We start from the raw sequence: 21,822 nt of genomic DNA, 5'->3' as shown, positions 1-21,822 counted from the left end.
ACCGACCCCAGAGGAATTCTCTTGAATCAGGCCCAACAAGATTAGCAAAATATTATCTTAGGCCTTCAGACACTCTGGGTTGATGAACTCTGCAAAAGCAGGCCTAGCTTCTCTTCAGAAGGGCAGAGGTCAACCATACCTTACAAGTGAAGTCTCTTCTGGATGAGACTCTTAGTCTGTTCCTACCATTAACATATTTATTTAAAAAAAAATTACTGGGTACCAGAAAACTCTTGAAAGACCAAAAGCAATTCAAAGTAAACATCAGAAAGACCAAGGAGAATAGGTGCTGCTAGCATGTTCCTGCAGTCTAACTTTGAGAAGACAGGAAGAAGCTTAGAAAAGAGCAAATCAAATGATGAAGAAATGAACACTACTTATGGATGTTATAGATAAACAAGGTATAATTAGAAGTATTGATGATGTCCTACAACAGCTTAAATTTTTTTTTTTATTTTATTGTATGTGTGTGTGTGGGTGAGTATACTGCCTGCATACATGTCTGTGTACCACAGAGTGCAGTGCATGTGGAAGCCAGAAGAGGGTGTAAGATCAACTGGAATTGCAGATGGTTGTGAGCCACCATGTGGGTGGTGGAATTCAACAACCAGTGCTCTTAACTGCGGAGCCATCTCTCCAACCCACACTGTGAGGCATAAATAGCAAGGCCAGGCCAGGTGTAGAGACACATGCCTTTAATGCAGAAGGACTAAGAATTTCTGGCCAGCCTGGGTTACATAGGGAATTCCAGACTAGCTTAGGCTATATAGTCAGATCCTGTCTTAAGAAAAAAAAAATAAATAAGTTAAACATCAACAAGACACACATACATATACCCTCTTTGCACATGCACTCACACTGTCTCTTTTTTCTTTGTTTCTGTAACATGGACTAAACACGAATCCTTGGCTGATCTGAAATTCACTATGTAACTAGGCTTGCCTCAAACCTATGTTGATCCTCCTGTCTCTAGCTCCCAAGTGCTGAGATTAGCTGGGATTACAGTATGTGCCAGTATGTACCTGTATTTTTATTTATTTATTTTTTTCTTTTTTTGGAGCTGAGGACTGAACCCAGGGCCTTGCGCTTGCTATGCAAGCTCTCTACTACTGAGCTAAATCCCCAACCCTGTACCTGTATTTTTAAAGCAATGGAGCAGATAGAAAAATTAGGCATTTAGAATTCTGCAAATCGCTGGGCGGTGGTGGCACATGCCTTTAATCCCGGCACTCGGGAGGCAGAGCCAGGTGGATCTCTGTGAGTTCGAGGCCAGCCTGGGCTTCCAAGTGAGTTCCAGGAAAGGTGCAAAGCTACACAGAGAAACCCTGTCTCGAAAAACCAAAAAAAAAAAAAAAAAAAAAAAAAAAGAATTCTGCAAATGAGTTTTCCTTTACAAGTTTTCATAATGGTACCCATGGTCTAAATGGACCTCCTACTCTTAGGTATCTATATACATATTTTTTTTTTTTGTTAATAGTATGAAATGTGATACTTAATTAGGAACATGCTAAAACTATATAATTAACTAAATCTAAGTTGCTTAAACCATGTGCTTTAAAAGTTCTTTTAAACATTATTACACTGGTAGTGATAAAACAAAAACACTTCATTAACTCACTCTCTCTCTCTCTCTCTCTCTCTCTCTCTACACACACACACACACACACACACACACACACACACACACACAGGCATGCGTGCCGCTATTTCTTGGGAAAAGAGTCATGGATGTTTGATTTCTGGGTCAGGTGATACAGAAACCATGTCAGAAAGCATACATATAATACATATAATACGAATCAAGAATCAAGATTTTAAAGTCATCCTTCCCAGAAATTAAATTCATTCAGTTTCCTTGTAATATCTACTTCTGAACATATATGCACTAAACAAGTAACAATGGAAACTATAGTACCATCATGTATTTTTATTCTTTATTTATTTATTTACTGCTTCTGGAAGACAGTTCATTTTAAGTCCTACTATGTATTTTCCTCTATTAATATTAAACACTAGAAATCATATTTTTCAAACTAATTTACAGGCTATTACATGGTAGCTGGAGAGAGGACTCTGGTTGAGAGACTATGGTTTGGTTCCCAGTAACTCACAACTGTCTGTTGGTCTAGTTCCAAGGGAACCAATGCCCTCTTCTGGCCCCTATAGGTACCAGGTACATGTGTTGTAAACATACGTACATGCAGGCATTCACACACACATAAAATAAAAATAAACCAAAAATTTTTTATACAGTAGGTATAGCATCATTAATGACTGTATGGCTGGTACTGAAATTACTTGAGGGAAGCGAGGGTCATCTGACTATAGCATCTGTCACCCCACTGAGCATGAGGGTTGACATCTTCAAGGCCAGGGATATAGACAGGTAGTACACTACATCCTTAGCGTGTGTGAGCAGCCCCTCCACTATTTTCAATAATCAAATGGAAAAAGGATCTGGTCAAATAGATCCAAAGGGGGAAAATCAATCCAGGTGTCTACAATGCGGTTTACTTATAATACTTGTATCCTTACAAATACTCTGGTTAATTTATCACAAGAACTAACATAGTCTAGTATAGAGTCCAGAGTGATTGTACACTTCTTAAATAATCTTCAACTGTATATGACTAATATGTAAGTATCCGATTTTCACGGACTTGACACAAGTCAACCAATCCAAAGCATAGGACCCACTTCTGGTGATGCACACTATAAACCACAGGGAAGTGACACAAACATACTTTCAAGACTCCAGTAAGGAATGACTGGCTTTCTATGGCTCCTTTACTTTCAAATTAAGCAATGTACTTAAATTTGGTTCTAAGGACATACACAATCCAGCTGGTTCAAACGTAGGGCCAGTTTCAAGGAACCAAAGCTTATTAGGTTTGGGGACTATGAGAACAGGCACCTTACGAAAGAAACTCACCGGTCTGTCAACCTGCATGATCTCCCAGAGCACTTCCGCGACGTCTGGTAAGGTATAGGGGGGGAGACAGAAGCAGCAGGTGTGGAGCAACTGGCTTACAAGCTGCTGCCCGAGTTGGTTCATCACCTGCCCAATCAGTTCCTTCCGCAATTCAAAATCTTCTTCATGCTGTAAGAAAACAGGAACACAGACTAGAACAAGGATTGTTTCAGACTATTTTGTACAGCACACAGCACTTAACACAGATATCTGAGATCTAGAAGTTAGTAACTTGGTCAGTGAGTGATCCCCTATGGGAGAGGTCAACTAAAACAAATCAAGTACACAAACAAGAAAGATAGAATAAAGTCACGAAGCAGAAAAAGTATGTTTAGACTCACATCATTTGCTACTCCTGTGTGGATGAGGTCTCGTAGGAACCTCATGACACTACAATTGGCATCTCGATGGTCCAAGGTGGTAGACGCAATGGCCCACTGTAAGATCGGGATTACTACTTGGCTCCTCAGTAAGGTGACAGGGCTACGCTGAATAAACCTGGTATGTGAGGAGAAGTTAGGTATTAACAACAAGATTAGGCCACAAAAGCCGCCAAGATAAAGGATAAAAGGCATGGAAACAGTAAAGGCCACCGGCTACTAGGACCATAGGGAAGGAGGGTTAAAAGAGAGCACAGAAGACATTCAGCAATTGTCCAGTGGTAACTAACTAGTCATTGGACCCTTCTTAAAACCCAGAATGTACAACATCAGAAGTCAATCGTAATGTCCACTCTCAACTTCGTGTTTCAATAATATATAAATGTAGGAGAATGGATTTGAATAAACAGACTACTCTGGAGGAGAATGCTGATAAAGGGAGGTGTGTGCACACGCATGTGGGGCGACAAAAGGAACAGGAAAACCACACTTTTCACTACATTTTGCTAGGAACCTGAAGTTATTCTTTAAAAACTCTTATTTATTTAAAAAAAGAATAAAAAGGCAGGGGGAGCAGGACTCCAGTGAAAGGCTAATCTCAATTTCAACTCACTGAGCTGTGGAGTCCCCTGGGAGACGGGATTCTGGGCATTCTGTGGGGGATCATCTTGAGTAGGTTAACTGCAGTGGGAAGGTTCACTCACTGTGGGGGGCACCATTCTCTGGGTTGGGATCTTAGGGTGCACAGAGGAGAAAGCCAGCTGAGCACAAGCATTCATTGCTCTCTGCTCTCTCATGGGAGGCAGTGAGAACGGCTACTTCCAGCTCTAACTTTCCCACGGTGACAGACTAAAGAAGCAAACTGTGAGCAAAAATAAGCCTTTCTTCTTAAGCTGCCTGTCGGGGTATTTCATCACAGAAGAGGAAAAGCAATGAACAGTCAGAGGAAGCTGGGCATGGTGGCAGATATCGGCCAGGGTGGTCTACATAGCTCTCAGACCAGTCAGGGATACACAGGGAGAACATGCCTTTAAAACAAACAACAACAAAAACTAGGAATTAGTTCTAAGATAAGATTATACTGAAGGATGTTCAGTTTCTTCAAGAAGTAGAGTGAAGCATGAAATAATAAGAGCATCATGGAACAGTAACACTAGTGGGGGATTATCTGTGTGTGCTGGCTAATTTTATGTCAACTTGACACAAGCTAGAGTCATCAGAGGAGGGAGTCTCAATGAAGAAATGCCTCCATAAGATCAGGCTGTAGGCAAGCCTGTAAAGCATTTTCTTAATTAGTGATTGATGTGGGAGGGCCCAGCCTATTGTGGGTGAGGCCAATCCTTGCCTAATAGTCCTGGGTTCTATAAGAAAGCAGGCTGAACAAGCCAGTAAGCATTCCTCCATGGCCTCTATATCAGCTCCTGCCTCCAGGTTCCTACCCTGCTTGAGTTCCTGCTCGCACTGCTTTTGATGATGAACTGTTATATGGAACTGTGAGTGAATAAACCCTTTCCTCCCCAAGTTGCTCTTGGTCATAGTGTTTCATCACAGCAATAGTAACCCACTAAGACACTGGGTAAGCACCTTTTTTTTTCCATTTGATAGTTGGCATTGAGCTCAGTCTCCACTTAGACATATTCCTAGCCCACCTAAGTACATTTTTATCTTGTGCATATTCCTTTTCTGTTCCCACCCAATACTTCCTCACCTCTGGAGATAGGCCAGCTCACAGAAAGGTTATGAATCAGTAAGCTACTTTTCCCAATGACCTCATTTTATAGAGAAGGAAATAATAAAATGTCAGGTGGCAAAATTAAGCAGTGACAAGAGATGAGCAATTAACATTAAAAAGTCTTGTTCTTCAGAAGGACTTACCGGGTGGCTAACCTGAACAGGTCATCTACAGTGTCGGGGTGATTTTGGAGGCCATTCTGCTGTTCTAGGAGCTGAAAGGTGGGAATGCATAGGGCCTAGAATAGAACAGTAATTTTATAACAAATGCTTATACATAAATATCAAAATATTCAGACTTGCCAAACATCACAGCACATTCAAAGAGTAGAAGACGCACATAGGAAAGACAAGATTATAATAAGAAGAGAAAGAGAACTCTTGCCCAATTCAAAGAACTTATATGTTCTTATATGTTTGAAAGGAAAGGAAGGAAGGAAGGGAGGGGAGGGAGGGAGGGAGAGAGAGAGAAAGAGAGAGAAAGAAAGAAAGAAAGAAAGAAGGAAGGAAGGAAGGAAGGAAGGAAGGAAGGAAGGAAGGAAGGAAGGAAGGAAGGAAGGAAGGAAGGAAGGAAGGAAAGAAAGAAAGAAAGAAAGAAAGAAAGAAAGAAAGAAAGAAAGAAAGAAAGAAAGAAAGAAAGAAAGAAAAGAAAAGAGGGAAAAAAAGACCAAAAAAGTCACATTCTTAGGGACTGAGGGAGGAGACGGCTCAGTGGGGAAGCGCACTTGCTATGCAAGCTTGAGGAACTGATTCTGGATCTCCAGTGCCTGCATAAGAAGTCAGGTGTGCCTGGACACACCTGTGACCTCGACTTTGCGGGCTTAGACAGACAGATCCTAAGACTTACTAGCCAGCTGGCCTTGTGGAAAATCCACTTCTACTTCAGTAAGAGATCCTGTCTCAAGGCAATAGGCAGAAGGCAGGAGAAAGACATCTGATGCTCTACTGTGGTCTCCAAATGCATAATATACACACACCTGCACATTGATGTGTATATCACACATACAACACACATCACACACACAGAAGACACTTCAGAAAGGGACGAAAGTACAGACTTCAGTTGATGATAGTGAACAGACTGACTTGCTCACTGACCAAATGATTGTGTTCCATCCCCACTTAAAGATCTATTTATTTTAGAAGATGGTATCAGAGCTCCTGAAACTGGAGTCACAGTATACCCAGGTTGGTCTCAAACTCACAGTAATCTTCATACTTGGCACAGAATTAGAAATTAAGGAAAAAAAAAAAAAAAAGAATTTTTTTAAAGGATTGTTTTATGCATATGAATGTTTTGCCTGCATACTATGTATGTACACCATCTACATGCCTGGTGTCTTCAGAGGTCAGAAGGTAGCATCAGATCCCCTGGAACTGGAGTTATGGATGGCTGAAAGCCACCATGAGGGTGCTGGGAATTGAATTCAAGTCCTCTGCAAGAACAGCAAGTGCCTTTACTTGCTGAGCCATCTCGCAAGTCCCAGCATTAGTGAAGACACTTTATATATGTACTAGATGCTGTCTAGTCATCAAACCTGATATCTGAGTTTGATCTTCTGGACCCACACAATGGAAGGAAGAATCAACTTCCACAAGCTGTCCTGACTTCCACACTCTGTGGTGATATGTGTACCCCACACCCCAACAAACGCAGTAAGGAATTAAAAAGCAAGGCATTGCAGTGTAAACTTATAATCTCAGTACTTGGAGGGTAGAGGCAGGCAGATCTCTGTGAATTTGAGAGTAGCCTGGACCATATAGTGACACCCCGTCTAAAATAAATAAATAGAAAAAAGAAAAACAATCACGAAGTGTCTATCTCCCCGACATTAGAATATCGACATACTGTGGTTGTGATAAGAATAAAAAGGACCCAGCAAAGGTTTTCCGGTCCACAAGGAAGGCCTGGCATAATCTCTACAAGAAAAACATACCTGGAGCATGTCTAATAATCCTTGCCGACAGCCTTCTTCCATGCCATACTCATCCACAAGGATACTGCCAAGGTACAGGAAACAGGAATGCTGATGTACACGATACACATTCACCATCTGCAAGAAGAAATTACCTAGTCAACTCATCTCTCACCCTTCAGAAAGTATCTCAAGTATCAATAATCTATCTCCAAGAAGAAAATCAGATGGGGCTTCTCTCTCTTTTTTTAAAAGATTTATTTATTTATTATGTATACAGTGTTCTGCCTGCATGCCATAAGAGGGCACCAGATCTCATTACAGATGTCTGTAAAACATCATGTGGTTGGTGGTAGATTGAACTTAGGACCTCTGGAAGAGCAGCCAGTGCTCTTAACCTCAGAGCCATCTCTCCAGGTTTTTGTCTTAAAGGCAAAGTATTACAGTTTGTTGGCAACACATTCTGAAACAAGGCTCAACTTAATTTTCAGGTTTTCTTTTTCAAGAGTTCCTTCATACCTTTGATTGGTTTCCTTCCCAAGACAATGTTGAAAGAACTGTCAAATACTTCAACTACAAGCAATTTAGTTCTCAGGGTAGTATTTCCAAAATATGGTTTCATGTCTAGGATTAAAGGTCTATACTACTATGCACTAAAATACCCACCCCACCCCTACAAAGATTAAATGTGCTGTCCTGACAACTGGGAGGTTAATATCAATACAAATTACTTAATGGTCTAAGGATAAGTGTTTCACATAGGTCTAAATGTTACTACTTCGAATCACACCGCACAATTACTTGCCAATCTTAATGATTAAAAGAATCAGATTGGGACTGGGAAGATGACTCATGGATAAAAGCACAAGCTTTAGGACCAGAGTTCAGATCCCCAGAACCCATGTAAAAGTTGGGCAGGTGTGGCAGCCACTTGTAATTCCAATACTTGGGAGGCAGGCAGGGCACCCCTGGAGCAAGCTAGCTACCTCCCTAGAATAGCCAGGATCTCCAGATTCAGGGAGAGACCCTACCTTAACAAGAAAAGTAAAGCTTGATTAAGGAAGACACTCTTTGTTAACTCTGGACAGCACTCTTCCTACACACATGCACGTATACTACCACTTGGGCAAAAAAGAAGTGAATCAAATTTATTTTTGACAAATAAAAAAGAACTGTGTGAACAGCAAAGTTTGACTTGTTTCATTTTCCCCAAAGATATTAATTAAAAAAAAAAAAATGTTTGCCACTGACACATAAAGGCTGGGCATGAGTCATTCTCTTCACACAATTTTAGCCAGTCTGTTCAGACCACCACTCCACAGGCTGTTTCTCTGGACAGCAGACCTACTCCATGCACGTATTTATGAAAACACACTTTCCGTTCTAAATCAATCCATCAACCCGGGTTCGCCCCGAGGGCACAGTCCCGCCCGCCTCGTGTCCTCTCACGGACAACTTACCTGTGTGACCAGCGGCTGCAGCAGGGCTGCAGACCCTTTGCCTACACAACGAACAGCGAAGCGCAGGCATCGGCAACAACGCTCCACAATCCGGTTGTCAGCACGGTGCTTGTTTAGAGTCTCAGACAGAACTGGCCAAATCTGAATCAAAAGGAAAGTAAGACAAAGAATGCATATTGACTAATAGCTGAGAAAATAATCCTAAATGGGTAATACCTGGTTTTGTTGAAGTTAAGTAAGTACTATTATTATTAGTCTCACACCATGGCCCAGGCTGGCTTCAGCTCACAATCTTCCTGCATCAGCCTCCTGAGTTTCTGGGGTTACAGCATACATTATTACACCTGTCTGATTTGGATAAGATTTTCTTTATAGTAGTAACACGGCCTGATTTGGCCAGTATGTGTATAGATATGCACAAGTTCACATATTACACATTACTAAAACCCAACCTTGAGAGAAACACAGTGACTCTTAAGAACAAGACCACCAACTCCAACCTTATAAAAATCAGATACACATTTTCCTAAATTTCAGACTTCCTTAGTGAGGATAAAAGAAGCATATAGAGGAAAAAAATATTTAAGGAAAGCAGAAAACAAACAAAAGGACTGGGGTTATAAATAGTTATCTGCTACACTGAAAGCTTAATTTAAGGCTATCTAGTATCTATGCAACCTCTAAAGTTTGCAATGCACGTCTAGAAATCATGGCTCTGGCTGTAGAGATCGTTCAGCAGTAAAGGCATTTGCCACCGAAACTTATGCCCTGAATTAAATCCCTAAGCAACACACAGTGCAAGGAGAGAACTAACACTTGCAGGTTGTCCTCTGACCTCTGCGCCATGGCGAGTGCACATGCATACAAACACACAATTTATAAAACAATATGCAAGCAAACTAACAAACAACCCCATGCCTCTTGATCCTCATATTATCCTGAGTGAACAAAGCATAAGGGAGGATTATACAGAGGGAAAGCTAATGCCACGGACTTTGTCAAAAATATTAGACTACGACTCACTAAGCCTCCTAGCAATTAGCTAATCTTAGAACTTCTTTGGTTTTCAGTGCATTTCCCAACCATTTTATTATCATCAAGTCATGCCAACAAAATAAATCTCCCTATGAACATGAAAGACAGCGTCTCTTCAACCCAGTTCTTCAAAGCCTTAAAAGGAAAAGAAAAAAAGTATCCATTAGTACTTACTTCCTGTATGACTTTTTGGCATGGATGAGTCTGTCCATTTTCTACAATAGGATTGGTGTGTCTGGGAAAAGACAATAGGCCCAAACAGTGAAAGGAGAATTTAACTGAGAACCCAGCCCTCACTCTCTGCTCATAAAATCAGGTAGAGTCATTTACTCACATCAGTTTTCTCATAGCCCCATTTCAAGCAAAAACAAACATACTTAAAGCCACCCCCCAAACACAAACATCAAACTATCACTAAGTCACTCCTAAAACAAGCAAATTCCATGCAACTTTGGTTATATAGGCTGCAGGGCAGGCTCTACTATTTTTTCTATTATTCCTCTTTATAAACCTAAATGTGTTTGTTTCCAAATTAATAAAAACACATTAAACCTGCCCTGAGCATTAAAACACAGAAAGTTTTGCTAGGTGTGGTAATGCACACATTTGATCCCAGCACTTGGGAGGCAAACACAGGTAGATATTTATGAATTTGAGGTCAGCTTGGTCTACACACCAAGTTCCAGGCCAGCCAAGGTTACATCATAAGATCCTGTCTCAAAACAACAAAAGCCCAGGGGTCATGGTGCACACCTTTAATCCCAGCACTCGAGAGGCAGAGGTAGGTGGATGTCTTTTGAATTTGAGGCCAGCCTGGTCTACAGAGTGAGTTCCAGGACAACCAGGGCTACACAGAGAAACCCTGTCTTGAAAAACAAACAAACAAAAGGGAAAAGGCTCTAAGAACTATAGTATAACAAGTGGCTTGCCATTGTTCTCGTCTGAACCTATGATACATGTTATGGATCCACAAACAAAATGTCAAATTCAACTCCTCTGTCTTGTTCTACAGCCCAGTAATTTGAAGAAAAGCCAGAGGGAAGCTTGAGAATCACTGAAACAATGACCAAAGAGACAGTGATGATGGTGATGACAGTGAGTGAGTGAGTGAGTGAGTGAGTGAGTGAGTGAGTGAGTGAGTGTGTGTGTGTGTGTGTGTGTGTGTGTGTGTGTGTGTGTGTGTGTAGCAGGGCAGGGTCAGAGACAGGATCTTCCTATGTAGTCTAGACTGGCCTCTGCTTGCTATGTAGTAAGCATGACCTTCAACTTCTCATCTTCCAGCCTCCATCTCCCAAGAACTGGGATTATAGGCTTGTACCATCACTATCGCTTGCTTATTTTGGTGTCTCATTTGTGTTTTTATTTTAACTCTAGACCTTCCCTTCTTACCTAAATATTACTGCCAGGCGATCTAAGAACACAGTGGGATCTGAAGATATGCCATTGCTGGGCTCCTGAGACAACAGCTGAAGAGACAAAGACGTTAACACACACAGACCTTTAGTGAATACTGCAGTAGACATTCTTATTTATCAACCCTCAACTTCTGCCTGAGAAATACTCAAATGGTACAACTTTCTTATTTGCAAACTACTTTCCTCTGTCTTGTGCCCTGGATTAGATGGCATATTAGCAGTCTATTTACTATCTGATCATTTGGGAGGGCAAAACAGCATTTCTCCATTTACCTATGATTAAGATAATGTCTGTATCTTACTAATCTGTACACTGTTACTTTATACTTAATATATGTAACATTTATATTTATCTAAAAAATATTTAAGTTTATGAGTGTTTGTTTATGAGTGTATATTCATGTATATATACTGTGTGTGAGGCAGCCTGGTGCCTAAGAAGGCCAGAAGAGGGTGCTAAGAACTGAACCCAGGTCTTCTACAAGAACAGCAAGTGCTCTTAACTGCTGAGCTGTATCTTTCCAGTCCCTATATGATATGCAGCTTTTACAAAAACCTTCATTTAGTTGGGTGTGGGGAGAGATATGTAAGTGCCATGGAATACATGTGGAGGTCCAAGAAAATTTGTGGGAATCAGTTCCCTCCTACCATGTGGGTCCTAGGGATCAAATTTAGGTCCTCAAGCTTAGTGGCAAGCACCTTGACCCACTGAGCCATCTTCCTAGCTCAGTTTTGTTTTAAGTTTCAGACAGGTCTTCCTATGTAGCCCAGGCTAGCTTTTGCCTCAGTACTTGACTACTGGGATTATAGGCAGGTGTCACCATACCCAACTTATATTTAGTTTTATTTAATATAAAGTGTTAAGATGATTACTTCTCTAAAGAATTTTTTTTAAGCAAACTGTCTCTCACTCTCTTTCCTAAAATTCCTTAAATACTGCTAGCAGTACAGATCATTACAGATAAACTTCAGGATCAATATGGCAAGTTCTAAAACTTCCATTAGTATGTCTATTGTTATTGCTCTAGAAATGCAGTTAGGGAAGAGCCGACAGCTTTAAAGTGTTCTTCAACAAAATATGGTAGACTACAGCTTTTCTTTCCTTGAGACAGTCTCACTGTGTAGCTGAGGCTGGCCTGAACTCACGATCCTCTTACCTCATCGTCCCTACTGAGTTGGGATTACAGGTATGTGCCAACACTCTAGGTTTCTAGGATATGGTTTTACTTCCTGGACTGGTTTTCACACTGCACCCTCTAAATGGTTATTACTGATACTGAGAAACTGAGAATCTACTGTCTCCACACAACCCCGCAATTCCCCTCACCCCCTCAGACAGGGTTTCTCATGAAGCCCTGGCTGTCCTAAAATTTGCTCAGTAAACCAGGTTGGCCTCGAACTCAAAGAACCACCTGTCTACCTCCCGAGTGCTGGGATTAAAGGTGTGAGCCACCACCATCCTGAGAAGCTACTGATTTTTAAATAGTCATATGACACATAAACAATGCTTTGGTCAATGAGCGACCACATGTATAAAAGTCATTTTATAAGATTATAATGGATCTGAAAAACTTAACACAGAGACTTAAACTACTCAAACATCAGTGTGTAATGTTTACTTCTATATTTGTAATGCTTCTAATATGACTGTTATTGATGTGTTTACTATATTATCATTACTGTTACTTTGGCTTTGTTTGTTTTAAGAGTATGTCACCATTTCGTCCAGGCTGCCTAGCATTCACTATGTACCCCCGCTAGTCTCAAACTCCTGATGTTACTGAATCAGCCCCTCAAGTGCAGGGGACACCATGTCTGGCCTTACCATATTTTAAGGTGTGCGCATACTCAGGAAAAAGAAATCACTATGGTAGCAGCAGCCCTCATATGCCCAGTGTTTGCCATGTCTCTTGATTTGCATCAAGAGGTCATGTCAAATGACTGACCTATAGCTTACAGTCCAATGTTTGAATACCTACAAAAATGCCAAACAATGCTTCCTCAGACTATTTCCTTGATGCAAACAAATGTTCAACTGTATATTTTCTAGTATGCACATACAATTCCAAATTTTAATAAATTTCAGTTAATTATCTTGGCTTTTAAATGTATGATAACTAACTTGTAAATAAGAATTGTACTTTTTCTTTCGGAACATCTAAGTACATATTTGTTTCGTTCCTTATATGGGCTCACCTTTTTCAATGCCATAACCTGAACAGAACATAGCTCGCTAAGACATTCAGTAATCTTATCCAAAGGTAGTCTTGCTAGGACAAGAGCTGTTCCTGAAAAACAAAAATGACTCCAATGAAAAGCATAAAGGCTGAATTGAGGTAATTAAATTAGTTGATCCAAATTATACAGATAAACAGAATTCTTTTTAAAAGATCAGCACTGTTTTTAAAATTACAGTATCTTAAGTGTGTGTTTAGAAGAGTCCAGGCTGATGTTCACATTGACGTAACTCAATGTTCATTTCTTCTTAGCAGCAAATATGAATGTGTTTAATATGAATGTGTTGTCTCTAACCCAAATCTATATTCATGCTACAAGCAGTATGAATTAATTTGATAGGCTTAAGTTCTGCTAAGAAAAGAATGTATGAACACATACTCAACACTCCCCTGAATGGAAAAACCACCTTCACCATCACTAAGTACATTACAACTAAAAGCTTCAAGAAGACTTTAAGGTAAGTCCAACTAGTGATCTAGAGGAGACTGTTACTAACCTTTCAGCAAACCCACAGCAGCTTCGGGAGACAACATAAAAGAATCAAGGGAGTGGGCAATTTCTAGGAGTCCATTAAAGTGCTGAGCCATATGATCCCGACAAACTGAACAAATGTTATGAATGGCTTTGGCTGCCGCAGAAGCCAGAGGCTTTTCACACAGGCCTTTCATCAAATAGCCCAATACAGGGTCTAAGAAATAAAAGTCAAATACAGATTATATATCTGAAACTCAAGGAAAATAAATACTTTCTTGCAACAAAGGCTGATATATTTTTCAAAAGTAACTCATAAAATGAAATATATAAAGCACTCTTAGTATTAAAACAAAACAAAACAAAATTCACCAAGTGTGGTGACACATGCCTTTAATCCTTGCACTTGAGAGGCAGAGGCAGGCTGATCTCTGTGAGTGTGAAACCAGCTTGGTCTACATGAATTCCAGACAACCGAGGGATACATAGTGAGACCTTGTCTCAAAAGAATCAACAAGGGCCTGGAGAGAGCACTGGCTCCTCTTTCAGAGGACCCAGGTTCAATTCCCAGCACCCACATGGCAGCTCACAACTGTCTGTAGCTCCAGTTCCAGGGGATCTGATACCCTCACACAGACACACATGGAAGCAAAACAACAATGCACATAAAATAATTTTTTTAAAAAAAGAACCAACAGAACAAAAACAACTTACAAATTTGAAGCTGATCTCTCTGATGCAGCGTCAGAAGGCCCTGAGCTCCATTCATTTCATCTTTCAATTCTTTCTTCATTGTAGTTAACTGTTCCTTCTAACCCCAGCTTCAAGCAGCAGTTTGAAAACCACTGACAGTGAGCCCAAGGGATGGCTTAGCCATTAACAGCATGCACTATTCTTCCCAAGACCTGAGTTCAGTTTCAAGCACCCACAGAGTGGCTTACAACTGCCTGTAACTCTAGCTCCAGAGGGATCTGATGCCTCTGGCCTCCCCAGGCACCTGCACTCCTATATACATATCGACACTGTTACACAGACTTAAAAACAACTGTGTGTGTGTGTGTGTGTGTGTGTGCACGCGCGCGCGCGCGCGCACATATGTACATGTAGCCCCACGGTAGATGTTAGGTGTTCCTCTATCACTCTCCACTTTATTTACCGAGGCAGGTGCTCTTAACTGAACAAGCTTGCTGATCATTCTACTAGCCAGCCTGCCCTGGAGATACCAGCTCTATCTCCCTAACACTGGGATTTCTGTTGCCCACCTCACCTGTCCAGCTTCTAGGTGGGTTATAGGTACCCAGACTCCAGTCCCAAACCCCACCGCTATCACTTCTAAATGAAAGAACTTACTATCTTATCAAATGCAACTGTTCCAACAATGGTGACTACAAAGGTTTACTTCCAGAGTTAATCCTACTCTTCTTTTTACCTTTCTTTATAAAAATCTGATTTTTTTTGAAGAAAGGAAATATTAAACACGCTGTAGGATCATAAGATCATTTTCATGAAGGACTCAAAAGGGTACTGTGTCAAAATCCAGTTAAAACAGTTATCTTGAACCAAGAATGTAGCTCAGTGGTAGAATGCTTAGCTAGCATACATGTGGCCCTGGAACTGATCCTCAGTACTATAAAACTAATTTGTAACACAACCTACCCTAGTCTATCCTCCTCCCCCAAACCCCAAGACTGTTTAGTTAGGATCCTCAGAAGATGGAGAATCGGAACTGGCAGCTCAAACAGCTCCAATGTTGTAGGCTTTGGGTCCCAAACGACACAGCAGTTCTGATTATTCTGGAGTCGATAGTAACACAGAAACGTGTTTACTGCTGATGTACAAACCTGAATCAGATACTGCAAGTCGGTATTGAACTCTGCTCATTATTGGACATGACAAACAAACAATGACCCCACTTCTGCTTCCTGGTAGAAGGACACACACACACACACACACACACACACACACACACACACACACACTCATGCACACACGCACAGGATTTTGAAAATATTATGGAATGGCATGCTCTACTTGCTAAGTGGCTCAGTAATAACTGAGCACACCTATCATATGTTCCACACACAAAAGTGAGAAAAATAAACTTGTGTACCTTTTTTGGTGTGTGTGTGTGTGTGTGTGTGTGTGTGTGTGTGTGTGTGTTTTCAAGACAAGGTTTCTCTGTGTAACAGTCTTGGCTGTCCTGGATCTTGCTCTGTAGACCAGGCTGGCCTTGAACTCACAGCCCTGCCTGTCCCTGCCTCCCAAGTGCTGGGATTAAAGGTATTTGCCACTATGCCCACCTACTTGTTTACTTTTTGTGGCAATTATTAATCATTAAAACCAGATTATTTGCAAACATTCACAAACTTGGGAACACATAAAATTCTCTGAATGAATCTCTTTTAAATATCAGGAGTCTGATTACATCTTTCTCTGGACAGATTTTTCCCCCCTTTGGATCTCAGGGTCTTTATCTGCAAAATGGGATAAATGATAAATGATTCCAACTTTAACTCCAACTCTCAAGATTCATTTTACTTTACATTTATTTTGAATAATTATTAGCTTTTACATAAAACATCTCCTTCACAGAGAAAACCCATTCCTTTCCTTTAGTCTATTAGCTGTTAGGAGGACAGTCTGATCAGCGCATACATGTACCAAAGACTAGCAGAGACAGAAATGTTTGTGCTTTATTTAAGTAAGGCACTAAATGCTCCAGCCCTCTCCCTATCTGGAGGTCTAACAAATGCTCCAACCAAGCAACTCACACTGCGCCTATTCTATGAGAAGAAAGTGGGAAAACAGACGCGAAAGAAAGGAGCCATCAGCCCAGCTCAAGGGACGGCAGCAGAGGCCGCGTTCACACTCACCCAGGAACTGAGGGTTCCGGTCAACCACTTCACTCATTTCCCCGACCAGCTCAATGCTGGTGTACCGAACAGCCATATGTACAGTCTCTGGGAGACGGACAACTCCCTCCAGCACCTCCACAAGGGTGGGATTGTTCTCCCTGAGGACAAAACAAGGACTCAGAGTTACTGTCTATAGGGGAATATTCTGGCCAAGCAACAGGCAGCAGTGAGACTTCACAGTGCCTAAAGGGCTTCTAAGTAAATAATAACTATTCAAATAAAAGTGCTGAATATTCTCAAACAAGGAGTTTGGTTTCTTGTTTTCTTGAGGTGCTAAGAATGTGTTCTACCACTGAGACACATTCCCCAGCCCTGAACATTTTCCAAACCTTCAAAATGGGACAAAAGATAGAAATTAAAAAAAAAAAATAAAAAATAAAAAAATCAATATTCCGGAAGTACACTGCTCCTTCTTCTGAATGACATACAAGTATCTAGATACATACTATCAAAGAGAGGCATTTGCAATTGGAAAGGCAGACATTTAGCTGATGGTGAATGCCATCTTTTAAAGAACCTATTTCATTGTGTCCCCTATCTGCAGCACCTAGAACAGTGCCTGGCACATAGTGGGCACTCCAGAAATACTACTGCCCGCTGAAATGAATGATGAGAACTCTCACAGACTGCTTCTGTCAGCTCTGTCCTCCAGAAGATTTCTATGGCTGGACACTGGGAACTTGGAAAGGAAAGTGTGGGTGGACTGGCTCACTACGTGACAGGACCCCAAGAACACAGGCTGCAGGGCCACTAGGATGCCCTGGTTTGGAACATAAGGGGAAATCTAAAAAACCACTTTCCACAGTTCTGTGAATTTATCACCCTCATCCTCCTATTAAACTGGGTTCAAAACACAGCATGGAAGATGTTCCCAGTTAGAATTTAATTCAGAAATGAAGATGTTTAAAATGAAGATATCCAGGATTATAGCATGAGTATTATCTGTCAATTACTAGGCTTATTACATCCTTTAAATGGACTAAAAAAACAAACCAAACCAAAAAACTGTAATCACATGTTGGTTTGAAGAGAGGATAAACAAGTAATTATTCTCTCGTTGATGCCTTAAACTGGATACTCAGCCAGTTATAGGAGACTATCTACCTAGCCTTTTTCCAATCAACACCTACTGAGCACAATAATAATGATTTTGGTAACCCTCAGACCAACAGAGAAGGTTCCAAATGGTTTAAGAGCAAGGGCTATGGTAAGTGGTTAAGAAGCAGAACTTCTATTAGGAAAAAAAAAAAGGCCTAATCATCTCCTAAAGTATTCTTGGGTTGAAAACACATCTACAAGTTCACAGACTAGGCCCTGAAAGGCCGCTAAGAAGGAAGCACTGTGCCGTTAACAGGTGCCCATCTGCCGTAGCCAGCTTTCCAATCAAGGTCCTAAGTAGAGCTCGAGTGTAAGCACCTGATCAAATTCCAACATAACTGGACAAAGTTATTATATCAGTGTATAAACTCAGGACACAAGCAAACTCTGCTTAAGAACCCTGTCTTTAATTTAATTTCCATGCTAAGCAATTACAACTCAAATTCAAATAATTTAAACTTTTCAATGGCAATAACAAAAGTAACAACTGTCCTTTAGATTGTCTATTCTTTTACATGAAATGGTACCAATGCTCTGCCTCTGAAGCCCATAGATTCCCTAAGACAGAGAAAGAGAACAATGTAATTAAACATCTAAGGGTAACTTACCTAAGGTCACAAAAGCAGGAGATCCAAATTAATGCCTATCCCATTGTTCTTAAGCAAATACCAAACAATTTACCACTCTAACAAATTCCTTGATCACACCCACTGACACAAGGAGCCACTGAAGGGAAAAAAAAATCAGCATTCTATTCCTAGCATCAAGAGTAAAGTGAGTTTAACTCTAGGAAATATATTAAAATACGGCATCAGCAATGCAGGCCATCCTGCACTAGACTAAAATGGGAAAGCTGGACAGCAGCATAGCAGTTATAAGACTTTCCAATAATATACCAATACAGAAACATGGTGTAAATCTCCTTTCTCTTGATAGTTAGAGTTCCCAGCAAAAGACTTATTAGACACTCACGGATCAACACTCTTTGCTATAGCAGCCATGATAAAGAGAACCGCTTCTGTCACCTCCCAGGGTGGGTTGCCTTCTTTCAGAGTAGAATACAACTAGAGAAGAAGAGGTGGATTATGGAGCCATTAAAAGAAAAACAGAATTCCAAACACAAACAAAACAAAAAATGTTAGTTCAAAGAAATCCGGCTCATTGTTTCTAAACCCAATTATCTCTCAGAGCCAACTATGAACAGTACTTTCAGGTTTCGTATTCTCACTATCTAGAAGTACTATGATTTTTAGAACCCCAAGAGTTTATCAAGATTATCATGTGTCCCCAGAAAAATGAGTATTATGGGGAAAATGTTAAACATTAATGAGTGTCTTGTGGTCTTGGTAGGAGATCAATAGATGAACATTCCTTTTTTTTAAATTTATTTCTTTTTGTGTCTGTGTGTGTGCATTGGTATTTTGCCTGCACTGATGTCTGAGTGAGGATGTCAGATACCCTGGAACTGGAGTGATAGTTGTGAGCTTCCATGTGGGTGCTGGGAATTGAATCCAGGACCTCTGCAAGAGTAGTCAGTGCTTTTAACCTCTGAGCCATCTCTCCAGCCCCCAGACAAACATCCTTAAAGCACAAATTCTGCCTGTGCATCTGCTTTATACAGTATATTTTCATTACTGGAAGCATCCACAGTAGTGCAAGTCAAAGTGCGGAAAAGAAAGTGCTCAGGAGGCTCTGTGCAGTAGCATGTCCAAGTACAGCCTTTTTGTTGTTGTTGTTTTTCAAGACAGGATTTCACTGTGGCAGTTCTGGTACTATCTATGTAGACCAGGCTGGCCTCTGCCTCTCAAGTGCTAGGATTAAAAGTGTGCATCACCACCACCCTGCCAAGTATACATCTCTTAAAAAAAAAAAAAAAAGGCAGACCTAGCAGAATACTGAGTGATGTTCTGGTCCTCGATTTCCCAGATTACATCTATGTGTGGAACATGACTAGCTATCAGGCCAAGTAAAGTGTTTACAGTTAAAAATAAATAACCGAGGGCTGAGGATTTGCGCAAGGCCCTGGGTTCAGTCCTCAGCTCTAACGGAAAGAAAAAAAAAAAAAAAAAAAAAAAACACAACAAATTTCTGCAGTCAAAAGAGACATTACAGAACCAGGCAATGGTGGCGCATGCCTTGGAAGGCAGAGGCAGGTGATCTCTGTGAGTTCAAGGCCAGCCTGGTCTACAAGTAAATTCCAGGACAGCCAGGCCTGTTCCACAGAGAAAAGCTGTCTCAGAAAAAAGAAAAAAGGAAGAGAGAGAGAGAGAGAGAGAGAGAGAGAGAGAGAGAGAGAGAGAGAGAGAGAGAGAGAGAGAGAGAGATAGATTACAAAGGAAAGAAAGAATAAAAAAAAAACTTCTCTTGTATGACATCACAGAACTTTTAATGTAATGTGTAGATATTTGTATCATTTCCTAATTTCAATTAATGATTTAGCTAGCTTTCTTTCGTTTTTTGCCAAAGAACATTTTCTGGCCCTGGTGCTCCATAGAACACATCTTGGCAACACTGACAGTTCATATAATTTGTAAACTTAAGTCAAAGACAAGAGCCAGTGAGAAAAGAGTAGAAATCTGAGTGTAGGTCATCTGCCCACTGAATCTGCCTCCTAAGAATCTCCAAATCTGCAGAGCTGATTCAAAGAACATGCTTTGTATGAAAAGCAATTTACTGAACATTTCCTTACATCAGGTAAGATCATATACAAGTTTTATATACAGACCAGGTGTCAACCCTCCTCTCATTTTCTTTTTGTTAGTTTGGTATTGCTACAACACAGCACCCAAACTGTCACATCAGAGTTCATTAAAGTACTATCCAGCAATAGGAAAAACACCTGAAATTATTCTAACATTAAAGTGATGTGGGATGATGACAATGATTGCAACCTTACAAGGTAAAATGTCACTTAGTGATCATCAGGAAACCACAGGACTAAGACTCTTCTACTCTAGTATAGCCACCTCTGGGATGAAGCTGAGATGAACAAGAATCTAACCGTAACTGTGGACCAAGGAAATACCATATAACTAATGAGTTGTCGGGATTAAACCTGGAAAACCTGCCATTTTTCCTAGTGGGGTCCAAATCCCTTTAAGTTTCCTGGAGACTTGCAGATTTGTCAGCTGCACACATGGAACAGCCCTCATTATGCAGAATAATAGAGTAAACCATAACTGAATTTATTTGTCCACTACAACTGGTTTATCAGACTCTAAATGAACACTGCTACTATATGCCAGGCAATGTGCTAGGCACCTACATATCTATTATCTCATTTGGCCACCAAGCTTGGGAAAGAAAGAAAGAAAGAAAGAAAAAAAAAAAAAGATGGACCATTTACAGAAGATATAGAAGCAAGATAAACACAATCAATGTGACCATTAAAACTGGCTTCAGAATCTCCAAATGGACTTACCTGGGCAAAACACTCCATAGAGCCAATCAAGAAAATCAGGTCCTTCACCAGGTCTGACACTCTCATTCGGAACTCCCCAAAGTCATCAGTCTCTTCGGGGACTCCCTCCTGAAATTCAAAACCATGTACCATCTGTTTAAAACCCACCGGAGCTGCCAATGCCCTGAGTAAAATCCACAGAGAGGAAAAAGCCATTCAGTAGTCCAGTGCCAATGAACCAAAGTGCAAAATCACAAGGCTGTGTTACCAAAAGAGAAGATCTCCTCAAGTGTCGGGTGGGTTGAGTCAACATGTTCTACCCTCCACTTTCCTATGAGAAATTCTTCCGTTTATCTATGTGACTATGTATGCCTATTTTGTATTTTCAATTACACATCTTGTTTGTTTTCAAGAAAACCATGATATGAAAAGTGATTGGAAAGAAGTGTTAAAAGTTGCCTATCTAGAAAAAGTCAGCTCTTTAATACTGAACAAATCTGAGGCTTTCTTTTTCAAAATCTTAAACAAAACAACAAAACCCAACTATTATCACAATAACTTCACAAGAAAAATTTTAGACTTTAAATCTTTCCTATCCCAATGCACTTCTCCAAATAAAAGAGTTACCAATTAATTTTAAGAGGTTAAAAGCACCTATGAATGTCTTGGGCTATGAACGTCTAGAAACACTCCTCAGTACCACTGAGAACTGCTTATATAGTTCAGCCTCCTTGTTTTAGGATGAAGAAACTAAAATGGAGAAATAATGAGGAAATGATGGCTTTCCAGATG

The 21,822-nt window shown here is 40.5% G+C and overlaps 1 protein-coding gene across 4 annotated transcripts in view; it reads right to left on the bottom strand.

Moving 5' to 3' along the window:
- Tnpo3 (transportin 3) overlaps positions 1–21,822 on the bottom strand; it is an 83,725-nt gene that overhangs the window by 13,047 nt on the left and 48,856 nt on the right. For all 4 annotated transcript variants that reach the window (XM_006979397.4, XM_076566584.1, XM_015998056.3 and 1 more), the window contains 12 exons: positions 21,052–21,159; positions 18,603–18,694; positions 16,491–16,630; positions 13,643–13,834; positions 13,105–13,196; positions 10,883–10,959; positions 9,668–9,728; positions 8,459–8,599; positions 7,020–7,136; positions 5,227–5,321; positions 3,313–3,469; positions 2,933–3,100 (listed from right to left, as the gene is read on the bottom strand). In XM_006979397.4, coding sequence (XP_006979459.1) covers positions 2,933–3,100; positions 3,313–3,469; positions 5,227–5,321; positions 7,020–7,136; positions 8,459–8,599; positions 9,668–9,728; positions 10,883–10,959; positions 13,105–13,196; positions 13,643–13,834; positions 16,491–16,630; positions 18,603–18,694; positions 21,052–21,159 — 1,440 coding nt within the window. The remainder of the gene's footprint in view (positions 1–2,932; positions 3,101–3,312; positions 3,470–5,226; positions 5,322–7,019; positions 7,137–8,458; positions 8,600–9,667; positions 9,729–10,882; positions 10,960–13,104; positions 13,197–13,642; positions 13,835–16,490; positions 16,631–18,602; positions 18,695–21,051; positions 21,160–21,822) is intronic.

This window comes from Peromyscus maniculatus, chromosome 3 (genome assembly GCF_049852395.1).
Source record: "Peromyscus maniculatus bairdii isolate BWxNUB_F1_BW_parent chromosome 3, HU_Pman_BW_mat_3.1, whole genome shotgun sequence".
Classification (NCBI taxonomy): domain Eukaryota; kingdom Metazoa; phylum Chordata; class Mammalia; order Rodentia; family Cricetidae; genus Peromyscus; species Peromyscus maniculatus.
This window is presented reverse-complemented; position numbering and strand designations above follow the sequence as displayed.